Below are 20960 nucleotides of genomic sequence, written 5' to 3'. Positions count from 1 at the left end.
ACACCTCAGTCTGAGGAGTCAAGGGTCCCCTCTCTAATTTTTTTGCTTTGCCCGGATGTTGGGGTAGCTTTGTAAGAAAAAATAGGTCATAAGAAGTTGCCTCCCATCTGGGGATTCAGGGTCCAAATTAGTGTATGAAGGAGAGCCTTTGTTAGTCAGCCTAGAAAGGCTGAGGGGTTTTTATTTTTCTCCTGGATGACTTCCTGGAGTTTATCAAAGTTAATAGTCTTTTGTGCCACCGCCTTTAGGCCACCTATCAGACAGGGAATATGGTGGTCTCTGCATCCCAGGTCTTGGGGGTCACTATAATCCCAACATGTTCTTGGTCTGGAACTTCCTGGGCCCCTAGGGGATGGCGGGCATCACTCTGATGAACCTGGTCTGCATAGGCCCTTGCCTGGTCCCAGACCCTTCTCCTTTCCTCAGGGAGGAGAGTATTGGACAGAATCATGTAGAGATTGTGAAAGGTGAGGCTGTAGGCTTGGGTAAGTATTGAAACTCTTTAATATAAGAGACAGAGTTTGCAATGTAAGATCCCAATTTTTTTCTACTTGAGAAATGTCAAGCATAGAAAAAGGAATATAAACCCTTAAAGTCTTATCCTGCCCAGCGACCTCTCAAAGGGGGGCCACAGCATGTGAAGTTTGCATTGGGTGATGAGATGTGGTGACTTGTGGGTTAGGTGCTGCAATAGTGTGCAAATAGGTGGTGGGTGGACTAAACTGAGGTGGAGGGACCGAGGTGAAGGAACGGAAGTGGGAGGAGGTTGTGGGGGAGTGTTGGGAGGAGGAGGAGGGGGAGGAGGAGCGTCCACAGAAGAAGAAGCCACAGATGTAGAGGATGGGGAAGTGGGAGTGGGTGAAAGTGGGGAAAGCAAGGCTGAGGGCGGGGGAGAGCAGAATGGAGGGGCTCATCAACCAGGTCAAAAGTGGAGGTGGAGAGCAGAGAAGAGGAAGAAGGGGGAGAAGGCGTGGAGGCAGAGGGTGGAGAAGAGGAGGAGGAAGGAGGTTTGTGAGCAAGGAGTAATGCTGAGGCTTGCATTGGGTGCAGATTGGGTGAGATTTAGCAAGGAAAAAGCCTTCACATAGGGAATCTAGTTCCACTTCTTCGATCACTCACAGTAATTAAAAAGATCCTGAAGTAAATTGGGATCCAGAGACCCACATGTGGGCCAAACGTTTTGGCTGTCTAGGGGGTGTGTAGGCCAGTCCTGGGGACAGAACTTTATGAGCCTTTTCAGTTTAATATCAGGGCCAGGCTCAGGGATTTTAAATTATCTAAGAGGCACCTCAAGGGAGAATCGGCCAGGAGGGATGAGGAATTTCCCATGCTGGAAGGGCAAGATGGGAGTCAGAGTGAGAGAGAGAAAGAGAGAGAGAGAGAGAGAGAGAGAGAGAACTTGGGCTGGAAGGAGCTTCCTGGAGGCTCCGGAGCAGACAGAGGGTCAAGTGGGCGTCCCCAAAATTGCTGACCGCCCCAGGGAAATAGAGGGCAGTGCCTGTTCGTCACCAGGGGAGTGCAATCTGTGAGACCCAAAAAGGGCCAAGGCCATGGGCAACCCGATGTCAGGAGAGTTTTTTGACTGGAATGAAAGAGGCAGAGGGGAACTTTTTCCTGTCGGAACGGAGGTTCCAGTCTGAACACAGGTGAAACGAACTGTGACAGCTGCACTAGCCCATCCATGGGAGCCAAGCCTGAGGGGAGGTGGAGGAGTCAGGAAGGGAGAATCTATCCTACGTCCCAGGCGTTCGTCTCCCAGGGGTGTCCTAGCAGAGCGCCCGGGGTCCACCGCGACCCTGACGGGTCTGAGTGGGGTGTGTTCCCCGCAAAACACCAGGAGGGATTGCCGGACACTCAACGGCCAATTCCCTTGTCCTGGTGAGCTGGGTCAGGTGCTCATGGGAGGGGGGACTCACCAACCTGCAGGCCGGTGATGGTGGCAGGCAGGTGATCAGAGGAGTGGATTGTGACAGGAATGGTCAGGCTGGGAGCTCAGTAACGGGGTACCGCCTTGAGCAATGGGGATCCCTGTCCCAGTTTGGGTGCCAATGTAGGAACCGTGGAAAAGCTCCGAAAACTCAACAAGGCTAACAACCATAGCGGGACCACCATGGCTGATCACAGAAGAGAAGGGGGTGGGGAGAGATAGAAAGAGCACGTGTGAGAGCAGAGTGTTGGTATTTATGGGCTCAACGCGGGGTGAGAAGGAGCAGGGGGGAGTGGGCTGTTACTTCTTTATTGGCTGAGAGTCCACCTCTGGGCAGGACAGGGTATGAGTCTCCCAGGGGTTGGAGGTCACAGTTCGTGCCATTTCAGGGATTGGAGATGATGGTTTGCACCACTTAGGTGGTAGTTTGTGCCATTCAGTGCATCATGGACCTGAACTCCTGGAAGAGCCCTCCGGGCGCCATCTTTACCAACATAGAGATCTGTATTTGACTGAAGGTAAGTTGTGTTCACCTTAAAATCAGTCATCATAATTGTTTTATGTAAATCTCCTGGTAAACAAAAAGAAGCAAAGTTATAATAGGTACACAAAATAGAAAGAGAAAGAAATCAAAGCTAACCATTACCAAGATCAACAAATCAGAGGATGGGGGTATAGCTCAGGGGTAGAGGCCTTGCCAAGTATGTACAGACCCTGGGCTCAATTACCAACACACACACACACACACAATTGTTTTCATCATTAAATAGGAATAGGGTTACAGAGGGACAGGGAAGAGGACAGGGAGGACAGCGATGCCCAGCTGACTGTCCTCTGCACCCTGCTGTCTGCTGCCCTCCCAGCACAGCCCCAGGCTGCTGGATGCTCCCCTGCACCCCTTGCAGAGCTGTGCTGTGGCTCTTCTCTTATCTGCAGGCAGGAAGGTCAGGGAAAGACCACAGTGCAGAGCTTCTCCTGCAACCTGGCCTCTGCCTGGCCCCTAGCCCTCCTCCTGCTCCAGGAAACATCAACCCTGGGCCCCCCTAGGGTCTGAGAGTCCTGACTGGACTTCCTCAGAACTCTCACTCACTCCCCCTCCTGGGGCACATCATGGCTGGGTTGTCTTCCCACATACATCACAAATCCTTTTCACAATCAAACAGTCCCAAGAAGTCCTTGAAACAGAGCTTTAGGGACATGGGAGTGACAGTGTCACTGATCCCTATTACCCTGAATGTGACCAGTGGATGAACTGCCCAGATTCTGTCTCCATATGAGAAGGTTTTGGCTGTGGGACTTACGGACTGCCTTTGAAAGTCACCTCCCCATGTTTTCTATCTGGGCCAATGCTGAGAAGTAGGGTCGTGGCATAGACTATTTTCCAGATGACACACTTGAGGCCATGGGGCTTGGGGACTGGCTGTGACTCCAGGATCATTCCTAGACCTGGAGGTTGTGAGCTCAGACCTGCTCCTTGATTTGCTGTTGCAGGCTGTAGATGGAGTTAAACTTGCAAAAGAATGGACTGCGCATCTCTTTAAGCCAGCACAAGCAGAAGGCATGAGACCATGGACTCCATCAGAGAAGGAACAACCTGGAAGAGACTTGTCCCTGCTGATCACGATACTGCCCTGGCACATATAGCATGAAGTGAGCAAAGACATCAACTGCGAGTGTTTGTCTTGTCCACTGTGACTGGAGCAGGTGTTTTGCTGTTACCTCCCCCTTGCCCTTTTTCTTTGTATAAACACGAACCCCAGGGGCTGCATGGTAGAGCCCTAGCCCACCACACCCAAAGCCCTGCCTCTCTGTACCCTGTGAATTCTCTAGTAGTAGCATGTAGCTGTGCCTTTGGGGTGGGGAAGAGTATGTGAAGGTTCTACAGAATAGAGGGAAGCCATGGAACTCAGGACGGCTTAGCTCAGGCTTGCTTGTAAGAGGGAGATTCTGTGCTGGCCACAGGCTGGCATTGAGATCAGGGCTGCCTGGACAGAGCAGTTCACCCAGCGGGTGTGGGCAGGTGTAGTTACCTGAGACAAGCTGGCTCTGCCTGCAGGAGGGGGCTTGCCAACAGATGTCAGAAACCAATGTCCATCCAGGCTCTGGTCATTCGTACAGTTATTCTGCAATTTCTTAGAGCGAGTGAGGTTGCCTCTGTGAACTCTGGTGGGCTTCCTAACACTGGCCTGTGGCTCTGCCCTCAGAGTAGGGAAGGTCTTCCTCTTGCTGGTTCCCCTTTCGGATGTTTCCTCCCCAGCTGAAGAGGCCGGCAGGCAGCCAGGATGGGACACAGCTCACAAGATCCCTACCTCTGCTGGACCACCAGGCTCCTGGGAGTCATTAGCCTGCTCTGTGAGTAGCTGGATTTCCTGGAAGGGAGGGAAATTGGGGTGCTGGGTCAGCTGGGACCCTTCAGTCCTGGGGGCTGTTAGGCTCTGATGCCTTTGGAAACAAAAAGTGAAAGCCGCACTATTATTATTCACCAATGCAGTGTTGGTAGAGCCCAGGATGAACGGAAAGTGCAAAATGGCCTTTTTGTGGTGAGGACCTGGGACCCTGGGCATGGGCAACCCTGGATGAATGAGGGACCATAGCCAGGGAGCTGAGGCCACCTGGGCTGCAGCAGCAGGGAGAGGCTGGAGCTGCCTGGGGACAGGGAAGGAGACAGACCAAGAGCCTGTTCCTGGGGCACAGGGTGAGGAGGCAGCACCCCAGCCTGGGCCCCCAGGGTCCTCAGGGCCTCTGCAGCTCTTCTGTGGAGGCCTCAACCGGAACCCTGATGTCTGAGCTGGAGAAAGCTCCTCTGGTCTGTGCTCCTTCCCCCCCACCCTGAAATGCCCCTGGCTGGGAGACCTCAGCTGGAACCTTGCTTATCTCATCACTGTTCCTGGCAAAGCCCTGGAAAAACAGGAGGCACCGTCAATTGAGGAAAGATTGAGCAAACTGTGTAGTATCTGGGGCCCCCATGCATGGGATGTCATGGAGGCTAAGGAAACAGTGCCCCAGTGTTCTGGGAAGAATGTCCAGTTTCCATGAGGGAGACGCCTGGATCCTCCTCAGCAAGATCCAGGGAACCCAGCATCATGAAGTCCTTACTGTATAAAAGGACAAGCAGCCTCTACACATCCACATTTATGGGGCTGTTGAGCATGTGGGGAAACAATAGTGGTAGCTACCACAGGCTACAGGAGGGGAAATTGTGCAGAAAATACGCAGGGAAAAGGAGAGGGTGGGAAGCTAAAAGGAAGTGAAAAAAGTACTGACCTAATGATTGAGTCATGTGAGCCAAGATCATGTTACACTATGACATCACGGACTGTTGTGTTTGCTCCTATGAAGAAATAAAATAAAAACTAATGAGAAAACAAGAAGATCTAGTGAAGTGACTTTTGGTGAAGACTTTCTGTCTGATTTTTTATCAATCCCAGCCACTAAGTGAACTTGCAGGGAATTCCATGGAGCTTGGTGGTTTAGGGAGCACTTGTGAAAGGAGACTTGTTAACTGAACAACAAGCTGCCAGTGGTAGAAGACTGGTCCCTTTTAAATAGCTCAATTTTGGAACAGCAAAATGCACACTCTTCCCATTTCTACTGCGTTGTTTAACTGTTAATGCGCAGCTCTCTCCAGAGGCAGTGGGGGTGGAAGATTTCAAAAGGAAGGAGAAGAACAGGAGGGGAGGGTGAGGAAGAAGGGGGAAGGAAAGGGAGGACTTGACTTTCCCAATTATTGGATTTGCAGCCTGAGCCCAGACAAAGAGGGTGGTTCTCTCAAGGTCAACAGAAACAGGGAAGGTTGAAATTGGTCCCCCCACAGTCCTGACCTCTGTGCAGCTGAATGAAGCAAAGCACCTTGCAAGGAGTTGGTCAGAGGCTCTTCATGGAAGGAGCCTCACCCCTAAATTGCTCTGCATCCTTTCTGGAAGCCTGAAGATCCACAGTTGCATTTTTCTTTGGTTTCTGGATTGTCCTCTGTTCACTCACCCTTGTTTGGGGGAGAGAGATGGTGGTGAAGGAGTGATGGTGAGGGTGGTGAAGAACTTGCCCATATCATGGTTCAAATAGCAAGTCCTTTCCTGCACATGGTTTGGAAGGGCAAGTGTGGAAGAGAAAGGGAAACTGAGCACAGCTTGCTTCCTGGAATTTCCACACTGCAGCGGGGTGATCCTGGATATGTGGTGGCTCCCCCAAACTGATAGCAACAGCATTTAATGAATGCTGCCCCCATCTGCTGGCGGGGAGATGGAGAAGTTTCCAGGTCACTATTGGCCCAAGAGAGACACGGAAACAGTGTAAAGGGCAGCAAGGTATCAGTTTGGCAGTTTTGTGCATGAGTTGACAGGGAACTGCTCCTGGTGTGGGAACGTGGAGATAGGGATACGACACAAGAGGAACCATGTTCTGTGCCCACGGTTGCATTTTTAATTTTGTAGTATGAAGTTCACACTCTACCTGGTAAAGCCCATGTGCTCCATGGCTCCTCTTTCCTTGTTTAGGATGAGCATCTTCTGTAGGTCAGAGAGCTCCTGCTGCCTCCCCTCTCTGCCTCCCTTCTCTGTCTTGCTGATGTCACCCACCATTGGGCCTCAGGGGCTGATCCTCCCACAGGCTGAGGCTGACCCTCCTCTGTATTTGTGGTTCCCTCTTCTAGGAAGTGGGAGTCTGGGCAGGCTGGCTGTCCAACCCTGGGCGAGCCAGAAGTCTCAGCTGTGCTCAGCCACTCCAAGGAGACACTGTCCCTGCAGGGGGGACAGTTGGAGGATGAGACTCCAGCAGCTGCTCAGGCCCTGGAGGGACCAGGTAACAGCTCAGGGAGGGGCAGAGTTCCTAGTGGGCAGCATCCTGGGCTCCAGGCCTTGCTGTGCCCTGTGTCACCAGGACAAGTCCACTCCCCAGGGACCCCCTGCTCTCTAACAGGAGGGGCTTGACAGCTCACCTCTGAAGCCCCTCCAGGGTGACCCAGGGCTTCCACTCACACAGGGCTTTCTGTGGCCACTGCAAGGCCTCTGCTCTGTCTTTCTCGTCCTGACCTGTCCTATCCTGTCACCTGACAGGGAGTCACAGCTGGGGAGCCTGTTTAGGGCTCCTTAAGAGAGGACACCCTGAGCTGTCCCTGTGGTCATTTCTTCAGCCCCCAAGGGAGGGAGGAAATCCTGCTCCTCAGCTCCTCCACCTGACCTGGTCTTCTCTGCCTCTGCTCCTGAGGGGGACCTCAGGGCTGGTGTCCTCAGATCTCCTGCCCAAGGACTCTCCCTCCTCACACCCTTGCAGATGTGGTCTGCACACCTTGCCCAGGAGGCCATGTTGCAGCTGTGCCCTTTAGACCAGCTGATGAAAGCCTCTGCCAGACCTTGAGGTTTCTGTTCAGCACAAAACACTGGCTTCCCTGCAGGACCCTCCTACAATGCTGGCAGGGGGACACAGACACTGTGGTGACCACAATGACCTCATCAAATCCCTGAGGATGGTCTGAAATACAGGCTGTCAGAGCACCCCATTGCGCTGTTTCCCCATGGGATAGCAGGCTGTTTCTCTGGGTACTGCATTAAACAGAGCACTTAAATGTACTGACCACCACTGTACTGACAGCCAGCAAGCGCCTGCTGTCCATGCACAGAGAAACCAACACGGCACCAGGTTTTGCAAGAAGAAAGAACTTCACAGTCACTTCCCTGAAAAGGAGAGAGGAGGCACACTCACTTTTGTCTCCCCAGGGAGCAGGAAGGGACTTAAGGCAGGGATGAGAAACAGAAGGCCGGCTGGATGGAGTCGGGAGTCTTGGTGGCATGGTCCACACCAGGTGCCCTGGGCCTGGTGGAACCTCTGGGTACTTTGTGAGTGCACTGGTCTCTCTGACCCCATGCTCCCTCCTGCAGCTGTGGCTGCACCCTGGCTTCTAACCCAGGTCCACAAGACCCTCTTCTGGTTCCTCAGCTTCTCGTCCTTGGAGACTTTTGGTTCCTCTCAGCTCTCTAGGTCTCAAGGTCCTTAAAAAGCAACTTGCATAACAGTTTTTAGAAAAGGGGAAGTTGTCGTTTTATGACCCAATTTCAACCGAAAATTACACATTTATACAAGTGTGTAACTCTGATTAGGCTGGATGACCACAGTGCTAAAGGATACTTCTATTTTGCTTATTAATTAAATAGGGGACCATAGGATGTCACAATCCCTTTAAACGGAGAATGAATGTCACCTCTCCACACCACTGGGAAGGTTGAGAGGCATTTATGAATAGATGCCTGGGCTCACAGGGCTGGAGTGTCTCTGGGCACACGTCATTTCCAGTGCTTACCTTGGGATGGGGCACAATTTGTTTTCACTTGAAAACTCCATGACTTGGATTCTTGTTTTCAGTGTAACGGGTGATACTTCTGTATTAAAGAACAGCTCAAGATGTGGGGAGATGGGCAACCAGAGTTAGGATTATGAAATTTGTGGCTGGGGTTGTGGCTCAGTGGTAGAGAACTTGTGTAGCTTGGGCAAGGCACTGGGTTTGATTCTCAGCACAACATATAAATAAGGGAATAAAATAAAGATCCATTAACGTTTAAAAATTTTTAAAAAAAAAATAATACAAAATTTAAAATCTTAATTCAAGGTAGGGATAAGGAGTCCTTCTCTCCACGTTCCTACTCCTGCTTCTTGGCTGCACAGGAGTCTTGTGGAGCTTGGTAATGGTGCCTGCATCACAGTGAATTTCCTTTTAAACTCAGACCTTATACAGAGGAAAGCCATGGCTGGACCTTGACACCTACAGGCACCAAGGAGATTGAAGCCACAGGATGTGTGACTCCTGCATCCCATCCCTGTACTCAGGAGGAGACTCCCAAGAGGGGCAGCTGGACGGGAGGAAGGGACACCAGCCTGGAACTGGGAATGTGTGGTTCTGACCCGGGGGTGCTGGGCCAGTAATGCCCATCATGATAACAACAGCAGCGAATGGGAACAGCACAGTTATTGAATACTGTGCCCAAAGCTCTTTCTGCTTAAATCCAATAACAATTCAATGAAGTAAGCACCATCACTCCCATTTCATAGGTGAGAAAGCTGAAGCCAGAGAGGTTCAGTAACTGTTCAAGTTCACCCAGCCAGAAGATGGGGGACCTAGACTAACTTGGTAACCAACCTTGTAACCATTCTTTTGTACCATCCAGCTGTGGGACCTAGCTGACACCAAACTACATTTTATTTGCTCAAAACTTAAACATGAATGTTGAAACCACAAGAAGAACTTGAACAAAACTAGAAAAAAAATGAGAAGCTTACTTTTGAAGGGAAGGCTATCCTTTTAAGCATGACATGAAACCAATAAATACTAAAAAACTTTTGATATCTTTGAATTCATGAAATGACATTTTGGCTGCTGGGTAAAATAAACTTAATAGATTTAATGAAATTTATCACAATTCAAATGACATCTTTAACAGAAATAGAAAAAAAAATCTCCTAAAATTTGTTTGGAATCAGATAAGACCCCAAATAACAAATGAAAAAGAACAAAACTGGATGTGTCTCACTCCCTGATTTCAAAATACAATGTTATTGTGATTAAAACAGCAGGGAACTGGTACAAAAACAGACACATTGACCAATGGAAAAAGAAGAAATTCCATAAATAAACCGAGTGTTTACAGTCAGTTGATGTGATGTTTGACAAATGGGCTAAGAATATACAACAGGGAAAGGACAGTGTCTTCAGTAAATGCATATGGGAAGATGGGCTAGCTATATGCAGAGGAAGGAAATTGATTCTAACTCACCTCATATGAAAAAATCAACTTAAAATGGAAGAAAGACTGAATCATATGATTTGGAACTATAAAGTCTCTAGAAGAAAACAGAAGTTCCATGAGCTTGGGTGGTAATTTCTTGACAAGGACTCCCAAAGCACAGACACCAAAAGCAAAAACTGACAGAATTGCATCAAATTAAAAACCTTCTGCACAGCAAAAAAAAAAAAACAAAAAACAAAAAAAAACAACAACAAAGTGAAGAGACAGCCCTTGTCTTGGGAGAGAATATTTGCAAAGCACACGTCTGATATGGGGCCAATAGACCTAAGTAACTCAATAGCAAGGAAACAGGTAACTTGATTTAAAAAATGGGCAAAAGATTTGAACAAGTATTGCTCAAAGAGAGAAATGAGTAGCCAACAGAGCTATAAAAAATCCTCAGCATCTCTAATCATCAGGGAAATGAGAATTGAAGACACATGAGGTACCCCTCCCATCTGTTAGCATGGCTTGCATCTAGCACGTGCCAGACGATGTGCTGGGAGCTGTCAATCCCTGGCCTCCTGTAGTTCATACCCTGACTTCAAGTCAGGTAAGGAAACTGCAGTCTAGTCCAATTAAGTCACCAACCCAAGGTTACACTTCAGCAGAACCGGACTTGATCTGAGAAATGGATCCAATTCACTGTACAAGGCTTCCTCTCTAGATCAAGGAAAGGGGCCGGATGGATTGGTTAAGAAGAAAATGTCTGTTTCACTTGTTCTCCTTGAGGAAATATCCATGTTCTCTTTCCCAATGCCCTAGGTGCCTGCAGCACTTTAGCCAAGAGTTCTGAAGCTCATGGTTCTGGGATTAAAGGTTTTAGAACCCGCACTTATCTGAAGGCGATCCGGGGTGGTTCGGTCTTGTTGCAAGTGATCCAGGAGCCAGAGGATCCCAAGATAGAGGAGATCACCTGGGGTGTCACCTCTGATTCAAACTCCACATACATGCTGAGACTCCAGAATGGAAAGGAAGATCCACTGTGGTTCAGTCTCCAGGGCAAGTACAAGCAGAGGGTCCAGGTGCCCAGTATGTCATCCCTGAGGATTAACAATTTGACCTCACAGGACAGTGGGCAGTACTGGGCCCTGATCATGTTTCAGACGGGAAGAGAAATTAAAGCAGTTTTCCACCTCACTGTGTACGGTAAGTGACAGTCTCACCTAGTCCCAGGGCCGGCCTCCTTCCTTGAGTCTAGGAGGCTCTGAGACCACATGCTGCAGGATTCTCCTCAGGCACCTAAATGTCAGATATTCATCACAAATAGTAGAGCTGAGGTTTTATACCAGGGAGAAAAATCACATCTGTGTTTTGGGACACAAAATGGAAATTTGGCCATTTTTGCAGTAACATTTCCACCTCTTTGTAAGACTAAATTTACTGCTTTTGTATATTAGTTTTCCTTTGCTCTTTTAATAATGCATATTCGTGGTTTAAAACAACACAAATGTGTATCCACAATATGCTGCAGGTCGAGGTCAGACATGGTTGTCACTGGGCTAAAACCCAAGTGTGGGCAGGGCTGCATTTTGTTCTGCAGGATCTAGAGGGGATCCTTTCCTGCCTTTCCTACTCTCCAGAGATGCCAGCCTCCCTGGACTTGAGGTCCCCTCCTCTGCCTAAAATACAAAGGGAGGGGGAGTCTCTCTTGCATCCCTCCTACCTGTTGTTTCCCTTCCTCTTGTTTTGGATTTGTGCTGTGCTTTTGGTACCGGGAATTGAATCCCGGGGTGCTTAATCACTGAGCAACATTCCCAGCCTTTTTTATTGCTTCATATTTTTGAGACAAGGTCTAACTAATTTGCTTCGAACCATGCCAGGTTGCTGAGGCTGGCTTTGATCTTCGTTCGGATCAGGATCATCCTGTCTCAGCCTCCTGAGCTGCTGGGATTAGGGGTGTGCACCACCATGCCAGACACTTTCTTCCATGACTAAGGGTCCCTGTGAGGACTCTGGGACTATCAGAAAATCCTATTTAAAGCTCAGTTCTTTTTTTCATAACTTAGCATATTCACAGATTCTGAGGATCAAGATGTGGACATCAGTGGGAAAGGATTGTTCTATCTCATTTGAAAGCCACTGGTATCTAGTTCACCATCTCCAATCCTTGCAGGGAGTGGCCAGTGAGAGGCCAGCCTCACTTCCACAGACCCCACAAATCCTGCTCTGCAAGCCTTGATAGGGTAGGAGAATTGATGCTGCTGCATGTCCCAGGAGATCCGTTTTGCCACCTCTAGGGTCTCCACAGTCACTCTCTGCCTAGGGCAGTCCCTCTGCAGGGAGTGGCCTGCAGGTACAGGTCCTGTGTGATTTCCAGACTGGCCTGTGGATCTGACCCTTCTCCCCCAGTCGGGAGCACACATTCAGGGTCACATTCTAACTGCCTGCAGAGCTGTGCTCTCTGTTGCAGCCACAGTATCTCCCACAATGTCTCCTGTTTTGACCTGAGCTTTCTGGGTCCTCCCAGAGCTGGCCTGGTGTCCTGCCCCAGTTGGGCTGTGCAGTCCCAGGCACTGTCTCAGCTGAAGACCCAGGACACAGGACCCTGGCCCCAGACAAGCTCTTCTGTCCCACACTTCCTTCCCTTCCAGAAGACCCCTATCTTCTAGAAATAATGGTCCCTAAAAACTGGGATTCAGCCATCATGTTCTCATGGGAAATAAAGTTTAGACTTGCTTCGTCTAGTGAGATCACATGAGCTTAATAAAGTGGCTGCTGTCACTTGTCAACATGTAGCTCTGGGGAAATTGTGCTTTATTTGTAACGTGCTCCCAGCTTCCTCCTAGGGCTCCTGCCTCTGGTCAGTGAGACACTGGAGGACAATGTGTGGCATGTGTGAGGCTCTCTCCTTTGTCCCCTCCTTCCTCAGATCCTGTGCCCCTTGCCCAGATCTGGACCACGTCAGCGTCCATCACACCCAGCTGGTGCAATGTCACTCTGGAGTGTGGGGCCCGAGAGGCTGTAGAGGTCCTGAGTGTAACCTGGGAGGTCCAGGGCCCCCACAGTGAGCAAGAGCAGAGAGGGGCTCCAGGACCCCCCAACCCCTGGACCCTGGCCCTGAGCCTGCCGCTGAGGCAGCCCAATGTCAGCCTCACCTGTGTCCTCAGCAACCCAGTGGACCAGAAAAATGCCACCTTACAGCTCCTTGACCTCTGTAGCCCAGGTGAGTGCACCTGCGGGAGGGAGGGGCACAGGGAGGGGCTCAGGTGGCTCTGGAGCCCCAGGGTCCCTGGCTTTTTTGCTGCTGTGTTTATGAACAGCACTGCCTTCCCTTGGTCACTCCAATCCAGAAGTGTGGGGTCGCATCCAGCTCACGACTGTCTTTAAGTATCTCTCACCTCCATGCCCTTCCCCCTGGGCCAGGGGCAGCCTTCCAGGACCTGTCCCACCCCGTCACCATGCCCTGTGTCCAGAGTCGTCTTTGGAGAAACAGATCGGATTGTGGCCTTTGTCTGTGTCATCTCTGGGGTCGACCTCCACCTAGTCCCCATAGGATGTAGGGCTTAAAGGGTCCTGTGTCCCTGATGGTGGCCTCATCCACACAGGGACACAGCTGCTTGCTGACCTTCCCTAACGTGTGAAGCCACTGCCAGCTCTGAAGGCGCAGCCTCTTTAAGGAGCTGCCCACGGCCATCCCCCCTGAGTGGAAAGATCCCTTTCTGGGTCTGAGTCCACCCTGAGTGGGACATCATGAGGGCAGGGGACACATCCTTCTCTCCTCTTAGCCCAGGTGTCCAGCTCAGTTCTGGGCATTTTGTGCCCAGTAGGTGTCTCACTGAACCCGAATGCCTGGGACCCGTGTGCACCCCGTCCTCTCTCAGTCTTCCTCCAGGGGCTGCTGGAGGAGCCTGACTGGTCAGTGCAGTCACCACCCCTGGTCATGTGCCCACCCCCTCCACCCTGGAGTCTCAGAGGAAGTTCAACATGGCCCCCCAAACCTCCTGGCCTCACGGCTGCCTCCCGGTCCTCCCCACCTAGCCCTGCCTCCTGTGCTGTCCCTCCCCTGCGGGACACTCCCACCACACTGAGTATCTGTGAAACTCCTGCCACTCCCCACACACAGGTGACTGCGCATGTCCCTGGGGGTCTCACTGGAGACCTTGGACATGGGTCAACCTCTCTGCAGTGAGATCCTTCACCTGGTGATTGAGAGCTTCTGTCTCTTCCTGGTGATGACTTGTTCACAGACTCCACTTTGCTCATCCTCATCTCCCTATTCCATGAAGTGCCTGGGCCACTGCTTGAATGAGTGGACCTGCCACGCCCTCCCTCTGTGGTTTCTGCACCACCTTCCAACTTTCTCCATCCTCTCTCTCTCCCTTGTCACTGTGAACCTCATCTTGTCTCTGCCTTAACGTGTTTCACTGTCTCCTTGGGAGGGAAACAGACTCACATGGAGAGCACCCAGCTGTCCTCATGGGAGGCATCCGAATGGGTTATGTGGCTGTGATTCTGATCCTTGCATCTGGAATCCGCCTTTGGATGATGCATGAGAAGATGATGGAGAAGAGAAGAAGCAGGTTGTGTTTCTCCTCCTGGGCCCAGAAACCTCCCTCTCCCCTTGGGCCCTGGGCTCCCCTCCTCCTACATTTTCCTGACAGTAGGAGGGCTTTGTGGAGAAGATGAGGACAGTAAAGGGGACAGCCTTGGATTCCTGGCACTGGGTACAGGTAGAGGTTTCCCTGGAGAATCCGGCTGCAACCTGGGATGACTCAGGTCCAGGACTGCAGGAGGGCCATGAGGTCGAGGACAATGACATCAACTAGGCACAGCTGGTGCAGCAGGAGTCTTGGCAGGACAAGGACAAAGTGAGAGCTGGCAGTGGTGACCAGCCTGGACAACCCTAGGTCACACTGCCCAGCCCAAGGCTCCCCAAATCAGGCATACACTCTTTCTGTTCCCACTGATCTTGACCTATTTATGTAACACCAACATGATTAACAAAGAAAGTCCATCATTGACAAACCTGTGCTGGTTTGTTTAGGGGATTTCATAGGCAGTCCATAGTACTGAGTGTTGTATCCAGGCCAGTACCTCGGGGCCCTCTGTCCCTTGGCTGTCCAAGAAACACTGTGTCTTGCTTTCCCAGGAATTGATGAACAACATCTGGAAGAGAAGGGGCCTTGCCCTTGGTGTCTACAGTGAGGTCCTTAACCAAGGACAGGCCATGAAGATGGTTTCATTGAAGGAAGCTGCAGAAGCCGGCACTTGGGAGAGACTGTGCTCTGAGCCTGACACACACAGACGCCCACCTGCTCCAGGTTCAGTCCAGCTCCAGATGGCCCTGGAGAGTCCCCATCTTCCTGAGCACACATGGCCCTGTTCCTTCTTGTGACACCTCCCCAAGCTGCCTCCACCCTCAGGACCCTCATGCCAGCCAAGCAAGGGCTCTTCCTCTGTGCTTGATCTGGCTCCTGGTCCCTCAGTTTGAGAAGCCTTCCCAAAGCAAATCCCCCTGACTGTGCAGGTGGCAAATCCTCACCACCTCGGCTGTGTCACTGGTCTGTCCAGTGGGAACATTGGCACAGGTGGTGGGACAGTGAAGAGATATGGACCTTGCCCAGAGGAGGGAGTCAAGATGGGTTCTGCAGGCTGAACTGGGGGTCGGTGGAAGCAGCATGCATGATGGGAGCCCTGGGTCCCTTACAGACCTGGTGTAGGACCCCCTTGGGTGTCAGGCTGTGTGTCTGTGTGTGTCTGTGTGCATGGGGGATGGGTGGGGGGTGTTGGGGAAGTGTCTAATACACAGGAGACATGGGACCATAGCTCACCTGAACTTAGCTGTTGCCTATTGCAAACTCATCTCCATGTCAAATGCAAAAAGGAATCCACATTCCTCAGGCCCTCCTCAGGCTTCTCTTCTCCTGGCTCTGACCCCATCATAGGGTTTGTCTTAGGAAATCTACACCAACACCCCCTGCCTTGGGATGAAGGCCCTTGAGGAGAGTGGGTGTGCAGTGCCCCCCACACGCCCCTTAGTGAGGCTGCTGTGGGCTCTGATGTGAGAAGCTGTGGGAAGTTCTGAGCCAGCCCTCTCAGGCCTCCTCCTGACCCTCACCCCCTGATCCCTCTGGCCCCAAGCCCAAGGTCAGCTCCTCTGTGCTCACACACACCTCTCTGCCTGCCTTCTCCCTGTTCCTGCCCACACCCACCCCTACCTGCTGAAATTCTTCCATCTTCCCAAATCTCACTTCTCAGCCTCCTGTTCTAAGGAGCCTGTCTGGACCCCAGAGTTTTGGACATAGGCTCTCTTGAATTTGGCCTCTTTCAACATTTGAAAATCATTGAGGGCCCTGCCACAGTCTGTCCTGGATGGGAGTCATTTCTTATCCACCGGATTAAGGTAGGGCTCCCTCAAAAGGGACTGGGGGAGGCCAACGCCCAGGAGAACCCATGCCTCTTCTCATGAAGGATCTTGACCCTTCTCCCCATTTGCTTGTGCCTTGAGCACACGAAATCGAATGAGGGTGTTCTTCATAAAGGGCCCTCAGCTACAGCCAGCAAGGAAATGAGGACCTCAGTTTTATAACAGCAAAGAACAGAATTATGGTGAAAACCTAATGAGCGAGAAATGGATTCTTCCTTAGAGTATCCAGAAGGGAACACAACCTGGAGACACCCTGACTTTATTCCACATCAGATCTTGACCTCCAGGTCAGGGAGACAATAAGCTGGTGCCATGTCAAGACACTGAGGATGTGGTGATTGACTATGGCAGAAGGAACAGATGTCATTCCATTTTATGGTTTCAAGTACTTTGGGTCCTCCAGAGTCTCCAGCCTGGGAGTCTCCACTGGGCTCCATGTTGACAAATCTGACTCTTCACGGGGCATCTCCAGCCATGGCTGCCTCCTCCTCAAGAAGGCACATACTTCCCTCAGAGCAGCCCTCACACCCTGCTCTGACGGGATTTCTGCTTCTTTCCCACCACCCCTGGGCCACTCGAGGACAGTGAGTTTGCTTCTGTCTTTGTGCTCCAGAGGTGCTCCCACGCAGTAGGCACTCATTACAGGTGTGTTCCATGGAGGTGACCTGAGGGTGGATGGACGCCTGTCAGGAAACCCCACCTGCAGTTTGGCCCTCAGCCACGAGGTGGCGCTGCAGGTGGCTTTGCGTGACACTTGGACAGAGGCTGCAGGTGATTCTGGAGGAGTGTGGAGTCTCTTGGTTTCTCTCCCAGAGCATCCACAGGGCAGGTAGATGTGAGAGGCAGAGAAACCCGGGGTAAGAGAATGACATCTGGAAAGTGGAGCCAGGTGAGATGCCCCGGGGGTATCCCCAGAGGATATCTGGTGAAGGCGATCCCCCACTCACTGTCTTGACAGGGTCACAGTGAAAATAAGTCCTGGCAAAGCCACTCTCCCACTCTCTTGACAGGGTCACAGTGAGGATGAATGCTGGCAAAGCCGCACTGGTTGGTGGGAAACCGAAACCATGAGACCCTTTTTTATATAATTGGGACTTTTCATTTTCATGCTCATGTTCCTGACAGGAGTCATGAGTATGTTAAATGCCAAACAAATTTCAGATGGCTAGAACATAACAGGTAGTTCATGTCTTGAAGGCTGTTTTACTACCCCTCAGCATATCAAGGACAAAGTAGAAGGCTGTTCTTCTATCTCAGTACATTGAGGACAAATCTGATAATGGACAACAATCATCCTCTGAAAGGTCACGAGAATTTTAGGCACCACATTGATTTTATCAACTAGAACCCAAGCTCATATTTCCAGCCTCTTAGAAAATCTAATCATTATGTTTATTTTACAAAGCCCACCATATGTAGTCTCATTCTTGATTGAGGAAAGTTATATTATACACTTAGGAAAGTTAAAACATATAAGTATATATTCTTCTCTTTTTATAAACCCTTTTTTACTTTATATAGGAATTTATGATGAGCATAGTTAATATTGGCGGAAAGTGGACTGATGTTTAGAACTTACTTTCTATTGAGAAAGATTATAAAGATATGAGAACTAGTGCACCTTGACTGAGAAACAAAGAAACTCTTTGAGAAAGCAGCTCAACCAGTTTTATGAGAATAAATTTAGGAATTAATTAAATTAGCTTTATAAGATATATTTTTAGAATAATATTAGAAATACTATCCTATTTAGATTTTGGGATTTAGAAATTCTTAAGTTTTTAGTTGTATGGGTTTCTGATATGTTTTGAGAATTATTTATAAATTTTAGGATATTTTAACTATAAGATTTAAGGGGACTTTTTTAGATGGGAATTTTAGATTAGAAATAAAGTAAAAGTGTACTTTAAACTTAAAGATTAATGACAGGTTAGGAGACTGAGAGTCTAGTTACATAGTTTGGCATTAGTTAATAAGAAAATAGCATATCTTGGGGAAAATAGTAAATCTTGGGGAAATCTGAAAAATGTAAATTAGTGATGCATTTTATTAATGATTTTGTACTTTTAATAATTAAATAACTAAGGGTCATATCCTGGAAAAATGGAAATTAATGTTACATTTTTTGTACCTCTAATCATGGTTAAGGAAATGTCATGTCTTGGCAAAAGTTTTAAATTGTATAATCAATGACATTCTGAATGTATAATGATGAGAAAAATTGCAATAAAAGATGACCCAGAGAAAGCTGCATTAGAGCTCTCTCTCTGGAGATTGCTCCAACGGAACGGCTCCTATCTCATCTTTTCGCCGACATCCCTCATCCTTCAGGATTCCCTGGACCCCACTAGGGCAGGACCCCGGCAGATATCCAATATGTACAGATAATTCACAAATCAGAAAATACCACCAGCTAACACACATTGGGGAACCTTCCATGTCCCTGAGGGGGTGGCAGATCCATAGCTGGGGCGGAAGTTCCACTGTGCGAATGTGTGACTCAGTGATTGGGGGCCTGGTCCCAGGGCGATATGTGCCCAGGTGAGAACTCAGGGGGTCCTGCAGTGGGAGGGTCAAGGCTTGGCTCCTTAAATTCCAGTCTCTGCTGGGGCTGAGAGAATTGCTTGGGTGGGATGGGGTCGGTTCCCACTGGGGATCCTTGAGAACCCAGTGTGTCTGACCTTGGCTCTTGATCATCCAGGGAAGAGATTTCTGAACTGAAACTGCCTCAAGGAGAGGAGAGTCAGGGCGCTCCCTCCCCAGCCCCCTGGAGACAGACCCTGAGAAGTGGAGGTGGGTGCCTAGGGGAGGGGACGGGGAGTCAGGTGCTTTCCTGGGGCTGGAGGCTGGTTCAGGTGGGGAGCACTCAGCCCTGGAGAGGATTTCCAGCCCCTGGAAGTGGAGCCTGCTTTGAAGGACTGAGAAGGGTCTCAGCAAACCCTGGGTTGGCACCCACCTTTCCACCTTCACGTCCTTCCCCTTCTGAGCTGGCCTACTCTTCTGTAGGTGGGGTGCTCACCCCTGCCTCTCAGCTCAGATTGGAGACAGCCTGAGCTGATGGACCACAAAGCTTTGGAACATGGAGGTCACCTCTAGGTCCTCATCTCCAGCCTTCACAGCTGGGCACCTGCCTGGCTCCGGGGGTGGAGCCTGGTGTCCCCTCCCTCCTGTGTGACCTTGGGCAAATCACCCAGTCTCTGTGTGTCCAATGAGGACCTTACTGGCATAGGCCTCATCAAAGTGTTATAAAAACTAAATGGTCCAGGTGTGTGGCACATGCCTGTAGTCTCACCACTCAGGAGGCTGAGATGGGAGGATTTCCTGAGCCCAGGAGTTTGAGACCACTAACTTAGTGAGATCCTGTCTTTAAACAGACAGAGGCCGGGCATGGTGGTGAATGGTAATTCCAGCAGGTTGAGAGGCTGAGGCAGGAGGATTGCAAGTTGAAAGCCAGCTTCAAGCAATTTAGTGAGGCCCTAAGCAACTTAGTGAGATCTTGTCTCTAAATAAAATATTTTTAAAGGGCTGGGGGTCTGGTGTGGTGGCACTGGCCTGTAATCCCAGCAGCTCTGGAGGCTGAGGCAGGAGGATCACGAGGTCAAAGTCAGCCTCTGAAAAGAACTCAGTGAGACCCTGTCTCTAAATAGAATACAAAATAGGTCTGGGCATGTGGCTCTGTGGTTGAGTGCCCCTGAGTTCAACCCCTGGTTCCAAAAAAGAAAAAAAAAAAACAAAAACATACAAACAAGAAACAACCCGGAAGGGTTGGGGTGCTAGAGAGAGAGAAGTGAAATAAACCATGCCTCATGCTGGTGGGCCTTGGAGGGAGTTGGAAGAAGACCCTCAGCGGACAGTTTGGGAAACCATGATTTATAGAGCTAATGGGATCTGTTGCAGAAGAATGAAGACATTATACTGTTTATCCACCCCACACCAAGTCTTCACATGGACCCAAACATGTGACACGAGAGATGTGAAGGTTGTCATCCTGGGTCAAGGTCCTTGTGATGGACCCAGTGAGGCTCATGGGCTCTGCTTTAGTGTCTAGAGACCTGTTCCACCTCCACGCAGTTTGGAAAATATTTATAAAGAACTGTCTACAGACTTAGAAGGTTTTGTTCATCCAGGTCATGGAGGTTTATCAGGATGTCCTTCTGCTCAATGCTGAGCTCACTGTCTGGGCCCATCAAGCCCCTAAGTCGCATAAGGAGGGGGCTGGAGCAGTTCCCTGATGCAGTGTGGCCTTGGCTGAATCAGAATTTGAAGGCCTGTCTTCCTGCTCTGGGGATCTTCTGCTCAGAAGTGCCATTGACAGGAAGCGGCATCCTGTACAGCAGACTGCCCATCCATCCCTGCTGTCTGTGTAGAGCATGTTCTTTGTGTGTAGATGGTTTTCTAAAGCTAATGAGCTGCTGCAGAAATCTGCTAAGAAGCCCTTGACTAGAAGGAGCTGTGACCTTGCACCGATGGGGAGGGGTGTCCCTTCTTCTACAGGGGTGGTTTTGAGAAGCTGCTGTTGAAGTATTTGTCAGGTATGAAGTCACTGAAAATTTCCTTCTTTTTTTTTGGGGGGGGGCAGGTACTGGGGATCGTACTCAGGGGCACTTGACCATGGAGCCACATCCCCAGCTCTATTCTGTGTTTTATTTGGAGACAGGGTCTCACTGAGTTGCTTAGTGCCTTGCTTTTGCTGAGTCTGGCTTTGAACTCTGGATCCTCCTGCCTCAGTCTCCTGAGCTGCTAGGATTACAGGTGAGTGCCACCACACCTGGTGAAAATGTCCTTATTCTTAAGTGCACGTATAAGGGGAGAGGGCTTCCATAAAGCAGCAGAGAACCAGGCAGCCCAGCCAGGGACATCAGAGATAGACTTCAACCATTTCTTCCTTTGA

At 50.1% G+C, this 20960-nt stretch overlaps 1 protein-coding gene and 1 pseudogene across 2 annotated transcripts; both read left to right on the top strand.

The window, feature by feature from the left end:
* The first annotated feature begins 4148 nt into the window (after positions 1–4148).
* On the top strand, positions 4149–18352 carry LOC124082596 (SLAM family member 9-like). Of its 2 annotated transcripts, XM_046429062.2 has the most exons (5): positions 4149–4279; positions 10465–10848; positions 12572–12865; positions 14090–14222; positions 14792–18352. In XM_046429062.2, exons 1-5 carry the CDS (start codon positions 4210–4212, stop codon positions 14796–14798), a joined length of 888 nt encoding a protein of 295 aa, XP_046285018.1. In that variant the 5' UTR covers positions 4149–4209; the 3' UTR covers positions 14799–18352. The 2 variants fall into 2 exon arrangements, with proteins under 2 accessions (XP_046285018.1, XP_058430101.1); XM_058574118.1 differs by lacking the exon at positions 14090–14222.
* Positions 18353–19875: 1523 nt separating this feature from the next.
* LOC124082474 (uracil-DNA glycosylase-like) lies at positions 19876–20589 on the top strand (annotated as a pseudogene).
* Positions 20590–20960: the final 371 nt, after the last annotated feature.

This window comes from Marmota monax, unplaced genomic scaffold (assembly GCF_021218885.2).
Source record: "Marmota monax isolate L192 unplaced genomic scaffold, Marmota_monax_Labrador192_F-V1.1 WCK01_AAM20220418_F8-fsc00145, whole genome shotgun sequence".
Taxonomy (NCBI): domain Eukaryota; kingdom Metazoa; phylum Chordata; class Mammalia; order Rodentia; family Sciuridae; genus Marmota; species Marmota monax.
The sequence above is the reverse complement of the archived record's forward strand: the minus strand, read 5'-3'. Positions and strand labels throughout refer to the sequence as shown.

Excerpts from the sequence above, each read along its gene's own strand:
- LOC124082596 (XM_046429062.2), top strand. The coding sequence starts at position 4,210 with ATGGGACACAGCTCACAAGATCCCTACCTCTGCTGGACCACCAGGCTC. Across the intron at positions 10,849-12,571 it reads TTTCCACCTCACTGTGTACG|ATCCTGTGCCCCTTGCCCAG; the intron begins GTAAGTGACAGT and ends CTCCTTCCTCAG. Across the intron at positions 12,866-14,089 it reads CCTTGACCTCTGTAGCCCAG|ACTCACATGGAGAGCACCCA; the intron begins GTGAGTGCACCT and ends GGAGGGAAACAG.